Source organism: Phodopus roborovskii, unplaced genomic scaffold, assembly GCF_943737965.1.
Source record: "Phodopus roborovskii unplaced genomic scaffold, PHOROB, whole genome shotgun sequence".
Classification (NCBI taxonomy): domain Eukaryota; kingdom Metazoa; phylum Chordata; class Mammalia; order Rodentia; family Cricetidae; genus Phodopus; species Phodopus roborovskii.
Genome location: NW_026126540.1, coordinates 19,497,179 through 19,515,695, shown reverse-complemented (window position 1 = coordinate 19,515,695; position 18,517 = coordinate 19,497,179). Strand labels below are relative to the sequence as shown.

The 18,517-nt window shown below is 42.6% G+C and overlaps 1 protein-coding gene across 1 annotated transcript in view; it reads left to right on the top strand.

The window, feature by feature from the left end:
• Fhip1a (FHF complex subunit HOOK interacting protein 1A) overlaps positions 1-18,517 on the top strand; it is a 131,859-nt gene that overhangs the window by 85,115 nt on the left and 28,227 nt on the right. Inside the window, exon 6 of the mRNA XM_051198863.1 lies at positions 18,024-18,191. Within this exon, the coding sequence (XP_051054820.1) occupies positions 18,024-18,191 (168 nt within the window). The remainder of the gene's footprint in view (positions 1-18,023; positions 18,192-18,517) is intronic.

Genomic DNA, 18,517 nt, shown 5'->3' with positions numbered 1-18,517 from the left:
TATGAACTTCACAAAGCATTCTTTGTGTTTAAAGTTCTTATCAAATCTGAATAGAATAAATTAGAAATAGAAATGTGGTCTCTTAAACCACAGAAATGGAAACGTAGACATAATTCTAGAGGTTATGTGTTCCTTATTTCTCACTCAAAGATATTTAAGACCAGAGAGTTAAGTTGACTTGAGCATGTTTACACAGACATCATTGACCAATCTTGTATCAATCCCAACTCTCCAGTGCCGTCTGTTATATTTTGTTTTGTTTGTAAGTAAATCTTTGGTCCGTGGGTCCCTCCGTGCCATAAGTTTAATTTCTGAGTCTCCAAAGCAGAGTCTAGAGAAAATCCTCCTTCCTTTTGTTAAACACAAGATAGATTTCCCTGGAGAACAGATCTGTCTCTTGTCCAGGCTCTGGCACAATGCAGGGAGTTGCTTGGGTGCAACAATTTTTAGTCCTTTTCTCTAAAAGGAGAGTTTGCGCCACCTAGTGGATTGAAGAAGCTGCTCTTGGGGTGAAGGTTTCCGTGACCCTCCTCTAAAGACAATAAAGGAACAGTTTCAGTCCATGAATCTCCACTCTCTCCCATGGAAACCCTTGTTTGTATCCTGGAAGTGGTGTTCATAGCCCAGGATGTACATTGGATGCCGAAAATAAACCATACCTGTTGCCCATGCTGCTTTGCAGTAGGGGAATGAGATGAGGCAAGAGGAACCACATCAACCCCGTTTGTCCTCCCAGCTTCCTCTTGTCTGGACTTTTTCACTAATTAACTCAAAAATACTATAATAAGCCTTCCCAACAGTCAATTAAGTCCAGTTCTTCCCAGGAATTCCCCTATGGCTCTTTTGGATAATTATTCAAGACCATACAGTATTCTAGTTTTTGGAAGCTTCCAGATCTCTCCTTTGTTTCCCTTTAGTAAAGATACTCGGTCTTTTCATACTCTCTGGGAAAGATTTGTTTTGAGTGGCAGGTGGTAGAAGGCAGTATCCATCTGCAGAACAGCTTGAAAACTGAATGGCCAGGACAAGGCCAGGTTTCTCAACACTGATTTCCCTATGACTGGAGGTGTCTTGCAGCCTCTTGGACTGGCTTTTTTCTTGAAGAATACAGCTCAACAAAAGCATTTCTAAAGCTCTCTGCTTACCTACCAGCAGAAGTAACTTCATTGGGATGGCAGTGTCTGGGAGGTATAGGGGACTTAAAGGTCAGAAGGACCATGTGGCTTTTGAGTGGTTCAGGTGACAATCAAAATCAGAAGAGAAACTAGCCTAGTAGGGATGCTATCCCAGCAGGCAGGTTAGCCTTGTAGAGGCTTCATTAACTGGGTCAGGATGGTGTCTTTTGGGGGATTCAAAGGTGGAATTGAGCCTGTGAACAGCTACCAAGTTGTTACCTGAGTGTTTAGGTGAAAACCTGGGCTCTGGTAATCCAACAAGTTAGCCTCAGTCATCTGTCCCCAGTATGCTAATTAAGGAGAGTAATTTTGAAAAGTAGAGAAAGGTTTATTCAGCATGGGCACTTTGTGGGGAAAGCCAAGTAAATGTCCAGTGACCCCCAAGTTAGGGTGTGGACATGAGGTTTTGATAGCAGGCAAGGGTTGACAGAATGGAGTAGTATTGGTTGAGGTATGTTTCCCTATCTTTGGTCTCAGCTTCCTGTCTGTTCTGTCCCTACATTCTACAATACTGTGTTGGATTCCTAAGCTGTTAGTACTCATGGGGCAGCTTTGGCTTCGTAGTGAATTGGCCTCCTCTGGGAGAGTCAGTTGTCCCTGGAAGCTTTTATCTTCCTGGGATTTAAAGTAACTCAAGAGGAAAGGTTAAAGACAATTGCATATCTCTGTGATATCAGCCAAAGCACAGATACAAATTGAAGGCAGAGATTCCAGGCTCTCATCCTGCCTTCAGTTACCCATGAGCCAAAGTGAGGAGCCAGTGTTTGTTAGCAAAATCAGCTTCTAAGTGCCTGTTTCAGTATGGTGGCTTTAAGAATGGGTTGTGAAACAATGGGGTCCAAGTAAGTTTGGTGAGCACTTAGGCTTTTAAATCTTGGAGGGCTGGAGGCCAGACTATACTGCACTACTGTTAGCACTACTGTTGGGATCACATTAGAGGACTCCAAGTTTACATCGTAAGAGGTACGTCTAGAGTAGGTTCTGAGTTGGACGTAGGTCTGAGAATTGAGTATGAGGGCCAAAGATGTCCCTTTGTGAGTGGCATCTGAGTGAATCATTCAAGTTGTCCTCATCTGAGAGTACTCATGTGAATCATTCAAGTTGTCCTCATCTGAGAGTACTCATTTGGTTTTGTTCCAGTGGCTGTGGGGATGTCTGTGTCTCACAGAAAGCATTTGTTCTTTCTGTTGGTTCAATGACAAATTTAACCTTTACCTGGTCATGTGCCCAACCAGTTCTTAGAAGTAGCTTCTGGAATAATAGAGGCCTGATGTGAGACTGGGAGCTGTTTTCTTTGGCCTAAAAATGTTTGCTGACTTGGCATGGCTGGGGGTGGGCATGTGAGAGGGCAGGGAATGGCACACATCCTCTGGAGTATGGCTACTTTCATCTTTACTGTAGAAGCCCTTGTCTGCTTACCTGAGCCAAGCAGTTGATACTAAGGTTCTGGTCTAAAGGGTTTCTGCTTTGTTTTCAGAAGAATGGTTAGAGTGTCGGCCTGACATCTTCTCAAATGCTATAAAGACCATGAAACATTGGTTTGAATCTGGTCTCTTCTACTTCTTGTGTATTTTGGGGCAAAATTTTGATCCTCAGTTTTCCTACTAACTACCTTAAAAGACCAAGAAGAATTAGCCCTGATAATGGGTACCAAGTACCTAATACATTGTTGACAAAGTAGATTCTGTGAACAGTAGTCATTTGGGGAGCTATCACAAATCGTGTATAATTAATTAAGATAATTAACAACAGCATTCCTTTCTCCCTTTGGAAATAGCAACTTCATGGCCCAGAGGTAGTTGTTGTCTAGTGGGGATGATGAAGAGGCATTGATAAAGGCTCCTCCAGGAAAGGTGTACTCAGCATGTGATCATCCACAGTTTTATCACATGTCAATCCCTTAACATACAGTTACTTGAATTAGCCACTTTCATCACTGGGACAGGATGCTTGAAAAATCAACTAAAGTAGGGAAGGGTTTATTTTGTTTCATGGTTTTTGTTCATGGTCACATGGCTCCATTGGTCTTGGCCTTTGGTGAGGTAGAGCATCTTAGTGGGAAGCATGTGGTTAAGGGAAAGAAACAGAGATGGGGGAAAGGAGTCAGGAGGGCAGGCAAGATTCAAAAGTAAGATTTATCCTCAGGGGCTAGAGAGGTATCTCACTGGTTCAGAGGTCCAGTTCCCAGTACTCACATGGCAGCTCCCAAGAGTTCATAACTCCAGTTTCTGAGTGTCTGATGCCCTCTTCTAGTCTCCATGGGCACCAGGTGTGCACATGGTAAACATATGTGTGTGTGTGTGTGTGTGTGTGTGTGTGTGTGTGTGTGTGTGTAGGCAAACAGTCATATGCAGAAATAATTTTTAAATATACGCCCTTCATTCTCCAGTGACCTACTTCCTCTATCCCGACCTGTTTCCTAATAGTCCATTCACCTATGAACATAACAATAGATTACCTCACCAATGAGTTCCATTGATGAAGTTAGTTGTTGACATGATCCAGTCTCAAAAGTGCCACCAGCTGGCTTTTTAAAACTGTGCTTCTCTCTAGAAGAATTAATTTTACTGTTCACTCATCTTGTGCATATTCTGCTGCTAATTCAGAGGGTATAGAATACAGATTTTTACTTCAACAATGAGAAAAATATAACTTCTAGTGTTTATTTTGATGTAAGTTATGCCTGGTGCCATGGAGTGGTGGGGGCATTGGGCATGAAAGTTAGGGCCATTAGGGAAGCTGAGAGGCCAGCATGAGTGACTAAGGTGCTGAGGGCACTATACAACAACCATCAGTTTGTGGTTCTATGTAGACTCACTGTGGGGTTGCCTGGATGCTGCCAAGAGTTTGTCTCGCTGTGGTCATTCGCCATGACTTAGCAGTATGTGGAGGACAGTGTTACTTCACAGATGCCCTCAGCCTGACAATAAAAAGCATTTAAGTAAATTAGTGTAAACTGAACTTGCAGCCAAAGTAACCTGAAATACAGTTCTAGAAAAGTCAGTGTAGTCTGTGTTCTGAGTCTTCCCTACCTGTGTTCTGAGAAAATGGGAAAAAAAATCAGACAGGCATCACCATATAGCTTCTAAACTACTTGGGAAAGTCATGCTGGAGAATAGGTCTTATTCTTGTAGGTGATATTTCCTAATATTGAGCCCCAGAATTAAGGAAGCCATTGAAGTTGTGGTAGGAGGAATACAAAAGAATGTTTTCCAGCTGCCAGAAGCCTGGCTTCCAGAGGAAAGAGGGAAAGGGATGGACTCAGTCTCTCATCATTCCCTGGGAAGAAAGGCTGAAATGGACAGCCAGAAACTCTCTGCCCAGAGATCACAGAGGTTATAGAAGTGTTGGGACTTGACACTCCTCTAAGTCTTCAAAAATCTAATCTTCCTTAGTTCTAGCAAGTTTGCAAGTAGTTACATACACTTTTTAAAAAATAGCTATTATTTGTTTTCTCCATTCCAAAGAACTCATGACAGGCCCTGTTACCTGCAGAAGACAATTTGGACTCTCTTCCCAGTTTTGCAAACTGCATCTAACCTAGCCCCATCCAGCCTGCTGCTCTGTTATTTCCAAATTCAAATAATTTTTAAAAAAGAATCTTATTTAAATTAAAAGCAAGCTTATTTTACATACCAATCCCAGTTTCCTCTCCCTCCTGTCTTCCCATGTCCCCACCATTCCCCCATCTCACTCCTCGTCCACTCCTCATGGAGAGCGAGGCCTCCCATGGGGGATCATCAAAGTCTGTCACAACATTTGGGGCAGGACCTAAGTCCTCCCCCATGTATATACAGAGAGAGTATCCCTGTATAAGGAATGGGCTCCCAAAGCCTGTTCATGCACCAAATGCAAACCTTAAGTCAGATCAGCATTGTCACCCTCTGCAGTCTGTTCTTGTCCCTGTGTTCCTGGCAGCTTGTCCCTTCTACTTCCTGCCTGCCCACCAAGAGTGTATTCATTTAAGTCCCAGTACAAGCTCCACACTGAGACAAGCATTGCACTTGAGCACACATTGATTTCTCTCATCTCCAAACCACCTCTGAGCAGTCACGTGAGGTCAAGAGCTGGGCTTGGCACTTCTGCCATTGTATGAGTTTTGCTGGCCAGTGCCTAAGGACCTCCACGGACAGACACTTTCTGTTCTTCTGTGTATCTTTAGCTGCTTGTGTGTTGTGTACATGTGGCTTATTCAAAAAACTCACAATTGGTTGGGCAAATGTATCAAAAGAAGTGGTGGGCATCCTTCTCTCTGCACTGGCTGTGTGTTCCTATACTAGGGAGTAAGACACCGAGATACAGCATTTACATTAGCCCCAAGTTTCAAGCCACTGACACAGAATTGGGGAATCTCAGAATTTCAGAGCCATGATGGTGGTCCTATAGGTCAACACCATCATTTTACAGCTGATAATGGTTGTGAGAGGAACAAGGCAGCTTACTGGTTGTAAACCACCTATCAGCCTTTGGCCTTAGATTGGCCATTGAGGAATTAGTTGGCAGCTTTATGTTTGCCTTAGATGGTCCTGTGAATGTTCCAAAGTATGTTTCTGTTATTTTAGAAAGCCTCACTGCTTATCTTCTTGCCAAATTCTGTGGAGAAAGATACTATATGGATGCTTCTGCTACATCTCACTGCTACCCCTCTTTAGTGTGTGTGTGTGTGTGTGTGTGTGAGAGAGAGAGAGAGAGAGAGAGAGAGAGAGAGAGAGAGAGAGAGAGAGAGAGAGAGAGAGAGAGAGAGAGAGAGAATCTGCTGTGGAGGATTCCAGAGTGTGTAAGCTTGTTTCTATACTTGTAACCACCAAGACAACAAAAGGTGATTTGGCTTGCCTATGGCCCCAAGACACTAAGGTCTTTTTTTGTTTTGTTTTGTTTTTGTTTGTTTTGGTTTTGGTTTGGTTTTTCGAGACAGAGTTTCTCTGTATTGCTTTGGAGCCTGTCCTGGAACTAGCTCTGTAGACTAGGCTGACCTCAAACTCACAGAGATCTCCTGCGTCTGCCTCCTGAGTGCTAGGACTAAAGGAGTGCGTGGCAGACACTAAGTATTAAAACGCAAGTGTCTTCTAGTCTCAATGCAGATCATTTTATACTATCACTTGATGCTCTCAGCTACCTTAAATTGTTACCCATAGTCCCTGAGAGACTCTCAGCTGAGAAAGAAAGCTCATTTACGTTCTCTGATCAGCAAAGATCAAGGGAAGTTACCACAGTGGATAGCCACCAGGACAGGCCATTACAAACCAAGTTCCCTAGGACAACAGCTTAAATGAGGGGGCAGCTCATTGCCAGTGTGAACCAACACCAGGAGCTGGAATAGGATGAAGGATATCTGGCCAGTGCTGTTTGTGCTGGATAGCTCCCAGCCCTGCTGTGCTAGGGGAAGGCATCTTTACTTCTATTGTGTAGTATAGTATTGTGTTGTATAGTATTATGCTGTGTATAGTGTTGTGTTATGTAATGTAGTATAGAATTGCATTTTGTAGTGTAGTGTAATGTTGTGTTGTGTGTTTTCATGTCCTCAGTGATCATGTTTATCTTTTATAGAGAAATTCTAGCCACAACTAATCATGCTATTTTGGTTATTTGTGCCACTGTTTTCTTCCTTTCTTTCTCTCTCTCTCTCTTTCTTTCTTTTTTTCATTAAATTTAAAATTTTTTAGAATTATAACTAGGAAATTCAATGTTAGTTTTGACTCTTATTTATTAGCAGAAAAGTCAGTAGAGAAGGTTATATATATATGTATGTTTTAAATAGTTTTTAAGCACTGAGTCATCATGTTAATGAATTATAAAGTCACCTTGGGTCAAGATTAGCATTTAAAATGGAACCAAATAATAAATATCAGAATATACACTGTAGTTAGTCCTGTGGAGTGCTGTGTTGTTCAATATGTGTTTTATGATGAGTCATGGTATAATCAATCTTGGAAACACTATTGTCATGCATTGGAGGATTATTTGGAGGCTGAGCCACTGCAGTCATTCTATTTCTGCTTTATTATGAACTGTCAGTGTTGGCTGCTCTTCTCATATTATGAGACATTCATTTATTAATTATTTCAACACATTTATTTTGAACACCTAGAATGTGCCAGGTACTGCTGTAAATGCTGAGGAGGAGAACTCTGTTAAGATTTACAAGGCAGTCACTTTTAGAGAACCACTATGTTGGTTTGCATATAGTAAGCTGTGGTCATAGAAAGCTCCCTGCAAAGATCCTTTCCCATTCCTCCCACGGCTTCCACTTACAGTCTCCCAATCAGGACATAGGTAACCACAGCTCCATACAAAGGAAACATATTCTTTGTTTTTAAAGTCAGGGCTTCTTTCATAGAAGGGAGAATGAGCCCAGGGAAGACATTTCATGGTGTCTTCCACAAATCAGAGCTTCTTAGGTATTAACACATTGTGTTACTTTTGATAAGCTGGGAGCTTCTGTGATTGTAATTACAAGAAAGCCATGACGCAGAGCTGTGCAGATTGTCCATGGCACAAGAGCAGTCTGCTGCACTGCAGGTAGAGATGTGTTCACATTTTCATCTCTGGACTTAATGCCCTGGCAATGGGCTGTGCCCACAGACAGTAGAGGGGAAACTTTAATTGGGGAAACAAACAAACAAACAAAAAAACAAGCTTTTGCTCTGACCAGACCATCAGCTAAACAATGCACAGGACAGGGAGAGCTACCTCTATCCAAGGAGAGCCTTTCACTAATTGCCAAAATGCCCTGTGCAGGCTACTGTTGACTCAGAGGTAGGTCTCCGAAGCCTACAGGTGGCCTTAAGCAACTGCCACCAGGTGTACCTGATTTTGTCTCCAGCTACAGCTCTTCTTGCCCAGTTTTACTACTTTTAGAATCATAGAAGTTAGGTGTATCTACCGTCTTGCCATACAGATGAGCACAGTTTGTTTTCAGAGGCTGAAGCAGGTACTGTGTTATTCTCAGTTGATGACCTCTCTGTCATGCCTCAGATCCCTCTTTCCCATTGTAGGAGAGGAAATTAGGATGATAAATTAAGCTTCCAGTTACTTATGACTTGAAATGGGAAATTAGATTTTTCTTTTTAATTTCAACAAGTGCATAGAAGTGATAAGGTCACACCAAAGGATGTGATTCTTAAACCTCCCTCACACAGAAGATACAAAGCATAATAACTCCCACAAAACCCCACCTTATCTATGGAAGCCAGGTGGTGTTCACCTTAGAACCAAGTGCAGACATGAGAGGGAAAGATCTGATCTGAAGTTTGGTGTGAATCATTTATTTTTTTCCCATGCACTATCCTAAGAGAACATTCAAAATTGATCAGCAGCAAAGGCCTTGTGGGTTCATCTTCAGGCAGGTTGTAAGAAAACCAGAGGGCCAGGGGCTCAGCCTAGGCGGTTGGCCTGCTTGTTACTATCCTGCCATGGCTGTCTCTTGCCCCACGGTAACTCCCCATGGGAAAGGTTACTCCTCGTTTCTTTCTGACTTGCATTCTGATGAGATGCTCTGCTGTGACTCTCCAGAGCCAGATGATGAGCAGGTTTGGGAGGAAACAGGAAAATGACCACAGCTAGGATTACTGAATTTGTTCTGGCAGACACCTGTGCTGTTTCTGTCTCACCATTATGTGGAGATTTCTTTGTTGCTCATGGAAAATAAGCCGGTAGTGAAATCTGTCTTTGTCATCAGAGCTTGTTTTTGCTTATAGTTTTTGTGCCTGGGGAAATTGGTCTAAATGTGAAATTTCACCCCAAAATGATGCACTTAGCCCAGTAGGAGTCTTGGGGGGTGGGGTGAAATGCAGGCGTGAGAAGCAATCCTGCCTTCCTATAGTCAGCTGCTGGCTGAGACTCAGCCCATTCCTTTCCCCTCCACGCATGGGTTGGAAGTCAGCCTTTCCAGAACTGAGTAATACTGTGTTGATCTGGAAGAGAAATGGAGGGAAGGCCCAAGGAAGCATGTCTTCTCTGCAGTGGATCACTTTCCCCAGTTTCTCTCATTCCAGAGCATGGCCTGAGTTAAGCTCTGTGTTTTCAATGAAGTGTTACTCACTGTAAATGGAAATGTTCCTGTTATTCAGACATCAGAAGATGAATCTAACTACCTTGCCAACAAGGCATCCCCAGCGTGGGCTTTGGACACCAAGTTTTACTTCTTCTTTAGTGACAGGGTGTCCATCTCAGTCTGTGTATTGGTTTATGCCTTGAGCATTTGACGGTAGACTATGTCCTTTGAGAACCGACTCAGATGTGCATGTTTCTGCAGAACGTTGGCAGTCATAAAAGATGGGTAGATACATGAAGAAAACTGAGAAACATCACTGACCTGGCCAGTGACTAGTGGATACTGGAGATTAGTATGAAAGGAAAGTTGCATTTGGGCAGCACTTGCCCACCATCACTTCTTAAAGTGGGGACAGGACAGGGAGCCCTGGAACACACACACAGGGTTTCCCTCGAGACCTGTTCTATGGAAAGATTGTAGTCTGGTCTCTGAGTTTAGAGGAGTCTATAGCAGGGTCTTGCGACTCAGCAGCCTAGCTTCAGACCTCCTTCTTTTCTCTTAGTTAGGGTTTCTATTGCTGTGAAGAGACACCATGACCAAAGCAACTCTTAAAGAAAAACATTTAATTGGGGTGGTTTACAGTTGCAGAGGTTTAGTCCACTATCTTAGTGGGACATGATGGCATGTAGGCATGGTGCTGGAGAAGAGGCTGAGAGTTCTATATCTTAATCCGCAGGCAATGGGAAGTGAACTGTGCCACTGGGTGTAGCTTGAGCATAGGAGACTTAAAAGCCCAACCTCACAGTGATACACTTCTTCCAACAAGGCCATACCTATTCCAGCAAAACTACTCCTCCCAATAGTGCCACTCCCTATGGTGGCTGTTTCCTTTCACAACACCACATTGTCTAACCCTGTTCCAGGAGGAACTGCTTTTCCAGGAGAGTTTTTGTTTTGATTTTTTTTCTGCCAGGGTCATTGCAATCAGTTCTTAAAAGATTGCATGAATGTTATGGACTGAAATAATGTGCTTAGCAGAGTCCTTAAATGCTCAGGGGATATTCAGCAACTGATGGACAATGATGCTTTTATCATTTTTCATGTTGCAAACAGTAAATTTGAATCTAAAAGCAAAAGTCTTTTTCAAATAATTAGTAAACAAGAAAGAGATAGGTGAAATTTTCTTTGGAATATCCCTTCCACCTTTGCTTTCAAGTTACCCCTACCCTAGTTACTCACTAATGCTGGCCTCAGAGTTAGACTGTGAAATCCACTCTTACATACATACTGTTTGGAGTATGCCTTCTTTCCCTTTATCCTTCCCTCCTCCCTTTTCTGTTTAGTATGTACAAACTGGCCTAAATTCCTATACAGCCCAGGCTAGCCTGCTTGAACTCAAATCCTTATGCCTCAGCCTCCCACATGCTAGGGTTACAGACATGTATCACCATTCTTGACTTGGAGTATCTCTAGCTGAACTCTATTAGATGATATTTAATCATACTGGGTCATATATTAAATTGTTGTCTGGTACATTACAGTATGAAGCTAGAGGGTACCAATAATATACATATAACCAGGCTAAGAAGTTTTAGAAGTAGCCCTATGCTAACTCCTCCAGAGAGGTTGGTGCAGGGGTTGGTTTGTGGTTTGTGAAGGGCAAGAGAAAAATTATCTTGGTGTTATATGAAGAGTGACTTCAACTTAGTCACCCTTGTGTCAAGCAGAGGTCTCTTGGACATGGCCAATTTTTGTTTGTTTTGTTTCTGGTTTTGTTTTTGGTTTTTCCTTTGGCAATGACACTACTTTCGTTGTTCAACTGGGCCCGTGGGATTAGAATGATGTTTAAATGGGTGGACATGGCAAACAGAAATGTTTTGGAGAATTCAATGAACCTGGTAAATCCATCCAGTCCTTGGACACACTTATTCTTTGGAGTCTCCTGGGCTCATCTGTTGTTGTGACCACAGCCTTTGTTAATTCTTGCAAAATGCTGACAAGGAGAAATAGATTTCTAGAAGAGCTGATGTACTGTCCCTGCACTTCCTAAAGCATATTTAGACAGGCACATTTTGTTCTATCCGTCACCGGTGCCCCTGCTCATTCTACCCTCATTTAGACTATTTTAAATTGATGTCCCAAATCAGAAAATAATAGTCATTTTTCCTGTTAGTCTCATCTGAGCATTGAGATATATAGACATTGACTTTAATTCTCAAATACTTCTAGATATTATGGTTATCAGCATTTTACAGAGGAGGAAACAGCTCAGAGAAATTAAATGGCACAATTCGGTTCACACAGTAAAAACTGTTAGGTTTGAACCTGAGTCTGCCAATCTGTGCTCTTTCTAAAAGCCACCATGCTCTCCAATCTAGCATGACCCCCTAATGCCTGGTGTAGACCTAAGTCAGGCCTTAGGATATCCCAGTGCTTCTGCCTTTATGTACAGTAACAGAACAGTGTTTTGGCTGTCTTTCCATCCCCTTCATGGCGTGCTGAATTTTCAATGTGTTTTCAACAAATGTTTGTTGAAGAGGGCTATTCCTGAAACGTGAGTAAAGTTAGGAACCCCAGAAAGTGCATTCTCCATGGGGGTCAGCAGTGTGCATGACAAGCCATCTCCATCTTCCCTGAAAACAGAATGGGGTGGAAAGAAAAGGTTGAGACTGGCTTTTATTTTAAAAGTAGTTTCCATAGAATATGTTGCAGACACCCTCATTGTAGCCATCACTTTCATTCCCTTCTATTTAAAATATTTGGGGAATGAGTAACTCAACTTAATAACTTTGAATGTCACCTCCATCCTTCTCAGCGTGCCTCTGGCAGTGGCATCTGTATACCATGTGGCCTTAAGGTGGAAGAGCAGAAGGGAGACAGGAGGGGGCCTGATTCATCGGCTACAGACTATTTTCAGACCTTGAGTAATTGAATGTTTTCTGTCCTGAACTTTTGCTGAAGTGTGTGGTGGGCACTCTCTGGGAGCCAGGTTGTCTGTCTTCCTTTTTTGCACTTGAATGTATATCTGGGTGGTCTGTGTCTTCGGAAGGAAGAAGGGGCTGTAAAGAGCCCACCCAACTGCTGCCCACAGTGGACACGCTTCCTGTCCTTTGGTTTGCTTCTCTGGCAGCAGCTGGCCAGCTCCAGCATGGGTTTTGAGAAGACGTTCTCAGTTCTGTTTCCTGTGATGTAACAAGTCTCTGTTCTCCCTCTGCTGGTCCTACTGTTTTTCCACATTGGTTGGAACCATAAAGTGGGAGCATTCATCATTGATCCATGGAACCAGCTACTTAATTTCCTTCTCAGGTGTCAGAGAAAAAGACAAAGAAAGGTGGCTTATGTCTTATAGAGGATGCCACAGTCACCTGAACCCCTTTGCCTGCCACCTACATGAGTGACAGAAGGTAGGATCCATCTGTTTACTTCAATGTGACTGGATCACAAAGAAACAGCAGATGGGAGATTTATTTTTCAAGACACATATAAACCAGCCCTCACCGAGAGGATACTGGTGCTAATTTAGATGCAAATGGGATCGTCCAACTAGAGCTGATTACGGAAGGGTCAGGGTGTCTATATGCTCAATTTCACTCCTACGTATCAAGTTAATGTGCTGTTGCACTATGGGCATGATGGCTGGGCTTTTTTTTTTTTTTTTTTTTTTTTTAAAGAAAACAAGCAGTCCATTTGGTTCATTTCTGAAAAGTTTGAAGTTCTAATAAAAGGGTGGGGGGATCCTTCTAGAGCTTGTAGGAAGTAGGATGACTATACATTCAGCTGCCATCCTGTTCAGAAAGCTGGAGTCAGCTCTGTGTACTTTGCTGAGTTGTCGTCAGGGATGGATAGCTGGTGGGCAGTGGACTTGTACGAATGATTTTGAGTTGTGTTACTGCACTGTCTGTTGGATGACTTGTGATGCTCACAGTCAGGCTTTTGCACACTGGCATATCATATCTACTGGGTATGCCAGTGAAACACCTGCACATAATGTGACTTGTATGTATTTCTAATAAAATATATATGCCTAAGTTCCACACAGCAGTACTTGCTCTTACTACATGCAGGCTACACTAACGTTTTCTATTTGAAAATGGTCTAAACCATTAGTGAACCAGCAAATTGAATTCACTCACCCAGTCTCAAACTACATTTTTTAGAAAACACAACTTTAAGGGGATGGCAAAGGCAGTTGGCATGAAGGAAGAGCCAAGCAAGGGCTAATGGAAGATGGCAAAAGTGGATAAATAAAGGTTTATTTCAAAGGATGGACTAAATTGGACTGACATTAATAAAACCAAGTCCCCAAGGAAGGCCTCCACCTAGCACTTGGACTGGAGGCAAGCAGAAACAGTGTCTAGGCAGCAGGTGCATTCTTCAGGTTTACAGCTGTCTTTATCTTCTCAAGAGTAATTTGGGGAGTGGGTGGAATTTGAGTTTTCACTATGCTTCCTCAGTTATTATGGTCTACCCTTAACATGAAATAACATTCTCAAGCTGCAGCATGTGTAGACACTGTTCATTTGAATGACAAGTTAATTTGTATAGCTGGCTATTTTTTGTGTAAGCTGACTGTTGCCTGCCACCCTTTACAGAACAAGGTAGGTACTGACAATCTTATGAGACAAGGGGTCCTCATGTTACAGCTCATTGTCCTTCATCATTGAATAGTTAGTTTGAGACTTTCTGGGCCCCTAGCAGAAGGCTCCGCTTTGCATTTCTCAGGCTGAGTGTCTTCCTCTGTGGTTATCGTTAGCTTTCAAGTGATCACACTTCGGCTCTTAGTCTTATCCTCATTAAGGACGTTACCTATTTGGGAGGATTAGAAGAAGTTTCTGAAAGTACGATAATGGGGCAGGAGAAGATTTTCTGGGATGAAAGGCTCTGAAGGGATGGCAGGAGGAAGAGGTGGAAGGAGACGTCAACTGGCTCCCTGGTCGGGGTATTAGTTTAAGGGAAGTGTGACCTCAATCTATAAAGAGTTTGCAACTTGATATTTAATGAGATTGGGTTTTTAATATTTATAGCATGTTATGTAAATGCTGCCCCCAAGTGCTTCCTTAAATCCTCTTAGCTTATTAATGACAGCTTTGATTTCTAAAAAGAAATAAAATCTTTTCATTTATCCAGCCTAAGAGTAGTAAACAATAGCTGCTCTACGCCCCTTTCATGCTGGCCCCCGAGGACAGACTTGGATTCTAGCAAGTTGATTGCTAGGCTTTTGCACTTATTAAGGTCACGTGTTCCCCAGTGGAGAAAGCTGAGGCTGCGCTAGTGCTGGAAAGCAGCTTCTGGGAGCCTCGTGATGCCTTAGTTCAGCAGCACTCGGTGAAGTTACAGACTTAGTGTCAAAGAAGCTAACTTTCATCAGCCGATCAGCCGTTGGAATGATTTCATTTCTCTACTTTTTTCCACTTAGATTTTTTTTTTTTTTTTTTTTTTTTTTGCCTTGATCATTTTGGTTGAGGTTTCCACCAAGCAATCCCAATGTTGCAGTCAAGTGGACCTGAGGAGTTGAACCCCATGTTTGTGGTTGAGCAGCACTTCCTGTTTAGCTTGTTAGTGGCATTATTTTGGAAATCTTCACTAGAAATGTACCTACACCCGGGTGTGGTAGCACACACCTGTGACCTTAATGCTTCAGAGACCAAGGCAGAAGGATTATTAGTTATAGTTTAGTTTGCCCTACACTGGGAGGCCTGTGTCAAAAACCAAGGGATGAGAGTGTAGCACAGTAGATAATGCTAGCATGGGAAGGGTTTTGTAAAATTTTATTCACAGAAGAACACACACAAGAAAAAGAAAGAGAGAGGGAGGGAGGGAGGGGGGAGAAAGAAAGGAGGAAGGACAGATGGAAGAGCCTGTAGGACACATGTAGAGCAAGGCTTCTTAGGTTTTCTTCTAGTTGGAATTTCTTCTGCCTAAGAGGTTTTACCTGACCCTGGGTATATAGGTGCATTCCTTACTTTTCTCATCGCCATAACCAAATCTCCAACAAGAAGCAACTAGAGGAAAGAGGGGTTTCCTTTGGCTTATGCTTTAGGAAGGGACACCATCCACCACGGTGGGAAGGGGTGGCAAGTATAGAGGGAATCAGTCACACCGTGTCTGCAGAAAGGAGGGAGAGAGGGGGCAGGACTAGACCCGGGTTCTATAGCTCCGTGGCCTCCATCGGTGACATTTCCAGTGAGGCTCCGCCTTCTGAGCAGTACTGACAGAGATCAAGGGTTCAAATCCTCGAGTCTATGATGGACATTTCCCGTTCTGCTGCAATAGGCGCATAAGATAGAAACACAAATAAATGTTTATATTAATAAATCATGAACTTATTTTAAAGCAATTATTTGTTACACATATAATTTTACCATTTATTAAGATGAAATCAAAGTTGCATACTGATGAATGTGCCTATTTAGTTTTCAATAAAAAATTAATTCTTGACTGAATATTTAATGCTGCAGTGTTTTTCAGAATTGATTGATGCTTAGATTTTACAATTGTCAGTGCTGAGAACACCAAGCCACATGAATATATAGTACAAAGTAGCAGTATGGTTTAGGGTCATTTCAGAAATTGTTGGAAATCCTGACCTAAGCCTTATTAAAATGTTTATTTAACAATTTTTCTGTGAAACTCAAATTAACAACTCAAACAGCAGTGTTTACAAGCAAGCATTATAACATAATCCAATCCAGACACATAATAATTCCATACTTATGTGCTGAGTGTATGATCATATATTCTGTGGTATAGAGAGAGTATATGGAAGAATTGAGTTATGCTCAACTCTGGCAGCTACAATGGCTGGATCTTTGAGGGATAGCTGCCATTCGCCCATGAGGAAGTCCTATGTGTGCCCAGTTTTGTGTACTGCAGTAGGAGTATTAGGTCTGAACCTCAGGACATCCTTAGACACTTCCCATGCAAGTCCCACTAGAGGACTACAGAGAGCTCTGGGCTAGAGCAGCTAGCTGCAGAAGCAGGGCAGCTTGTGGGACGACACTTTTCTCAGTGTCATTTATGCCCAGTGTTGATGCTTCTCTGCTTCTGCTTCCTTTACTATATTTGGGCTACAGTGGGCCCTTTAAAGTGGACAGATGACTTCAAGTAGTCTGAGGGCTTGCAAGCTCGTACTGTTGCTGCCAAGCTGGGGACGGTGTTTGCACTCCAGCGACGTGCCCTGCCATTCAGAACACCATTGGGGGTTCTCAGTGGATTCTGAAAGATTGAATTCAAATGGACTTTATTACCATAGAGTCCATTATTTATTAGAATAAAGAAAAGAGACAGCTGATTTTGTGATATTTTGCCCACCTGGACTCATCTATCCAGAACACAGCTGAGCACCAAGAACATATAAAAAGTAATTCAAACTACCAAAATAGACAGCGTCAAGCCTTTATTCACAGATGCAGCCATTCATGGCCTAGCCACGCTCATCTCAAAGCTCTGGACATCTGGTTTCTAAACTGATCTGTGGGTTTTTAAAGCTGAAAATTAAAAGGAGAAGAGGAATGTAGCATAAAAAGAATGGTCCTGATAATGTCACGATTAAAGTGACAGTGAACACTTTTAAAGGGAGGAGAAATGGAAAAGAGGAGACACTCATTCAGAAAGCATTGTCGATCCTCGTTGTTTAGAATGAAGTGCATTGGTCGGGGCGGAGCCTTTGTAGGGTGTGGCGTTGGAACTCCAGAGTTTGAACTGAGCAGTTGGTGACTTCAGTGCATCCAACGGTGGGGTGTTTTTGTGCCCAGCAGAAACATTAATAGCCTGGTAATAAGCTCTAAATAGAAAAATCAGCTGCTATGTTCTGCATATAGAAGCCCTTAGAATCAATATGTCTAAGGCTGAGGAACTGAGGACATGCCTCAGTCTGTGAAGTGCCTGCCACACAAACATGAGGACCCAGGTTCAGATCCCTGCCATCCATGTAGAAATGCTAGGTAGCAGTGTGCATGTACAACCCCATGATGAGGGTAGCAGATACAAGTCCTGAGGGGCCACTGGCCATACTAGTGGAATGAGTGAGCTCCAGGCTCAATAAGACACCATCTCCACCCCCCACAAAACAAAATAAAACAAAACAAAAAACACAAGGTTTGGAGTGATCAAGGGAAACATCTGACTTTGACCTCCGACCTCCACTTTAAGCTTACTCTACTCCTTAGCTCTGTGAAAGACCAGGCTGATCCACCAAAAGACTGACTTTTCTTTCTGAGTAGGAAAAGCACATGAGTAGAAAAAAAATCTCTATTTGTGTTCTTAAAAAGTCTCCCTTACTTTATTAAGCAGTGAGTTCTTATAGCACTTTATAAATAATGTTTTATGTGTGGTACTCATTTATAAAAATATTGGCTTGTTGCTCTCCAGAAACACATCTGAGTGAACATCTGTAGCACTCCATGCCCACACCTCTCCTTTGTAATTTATCACATTATCATTTAATTTGCTAAAGCTCAATTTCCTGAACATAAAGCATGTTCCTAGGTTTACAGCTCCTTGTATGTAGAAGATACAGTAAATGTTTATTGAATGACTAATAGTGCGACAAATTAAACCAAACTTTCTAATTGCTCCTTTATTAATCATATAAATACTTTTCATAATCTTTCGCCCCATTTTTGAGTATGCACTAAAACTTTTATAGGGTTTAAGCTGCATGTGACTGGGACTGTCAGAGCATACGGCTGCCTTCCCTGTCTTTGCCTCTCCCTGCTGGAGCTCCAATTTGCTGACTTCAGCTAAGCACTCAAGTGTTTTCATGGCAGTGGCCCTGTATTGAGGTGGGGTGTTGGGGTGAGCCTCTGGCAGTTTCAAGAAGATAGTTACCTGTGCTACTCTGTCATTGGCTCCAGGTGACAGTAGAAGAGGTCATGACCACAACTGCATACCTGGACCTTTTCCTGCGAAGCATCTCTGAGCCGGCTCTCCTGGAAATCTTCCTCCGTTTCATCCTACTGCACCAACACGAAAATGTCCACATTCTGGACACTCTCACCAGCCGAATCAACACCCCTTTTCGGGTAAGGAGAGCTTCCAGGGAAGGATGCGGTCAACTCAGATTCCAAAAGGGAATTGTTTTGGGAATGAAATTATGACTATTTCCCTCCCTCCTTTTCACTTTCCCCTGCAGCTGTTTAATCCCTTTTCTGTTTGAGTAGAGATAATTTGATGACTTTTTCCCCCTATCAGGTGTCCCTTTGTTGGGGAGGTGACACTGTGCTGTGCCCTCCCCCCAATTTTCTCAACTTGTCTATATTGATGCTTTCTTCTGTGGAACTGGCAAAATACACTCTGAAGGAGCAATATTCTGAGAACATAAAGACTTAGGGGCAGGGAAAGTCAAGGA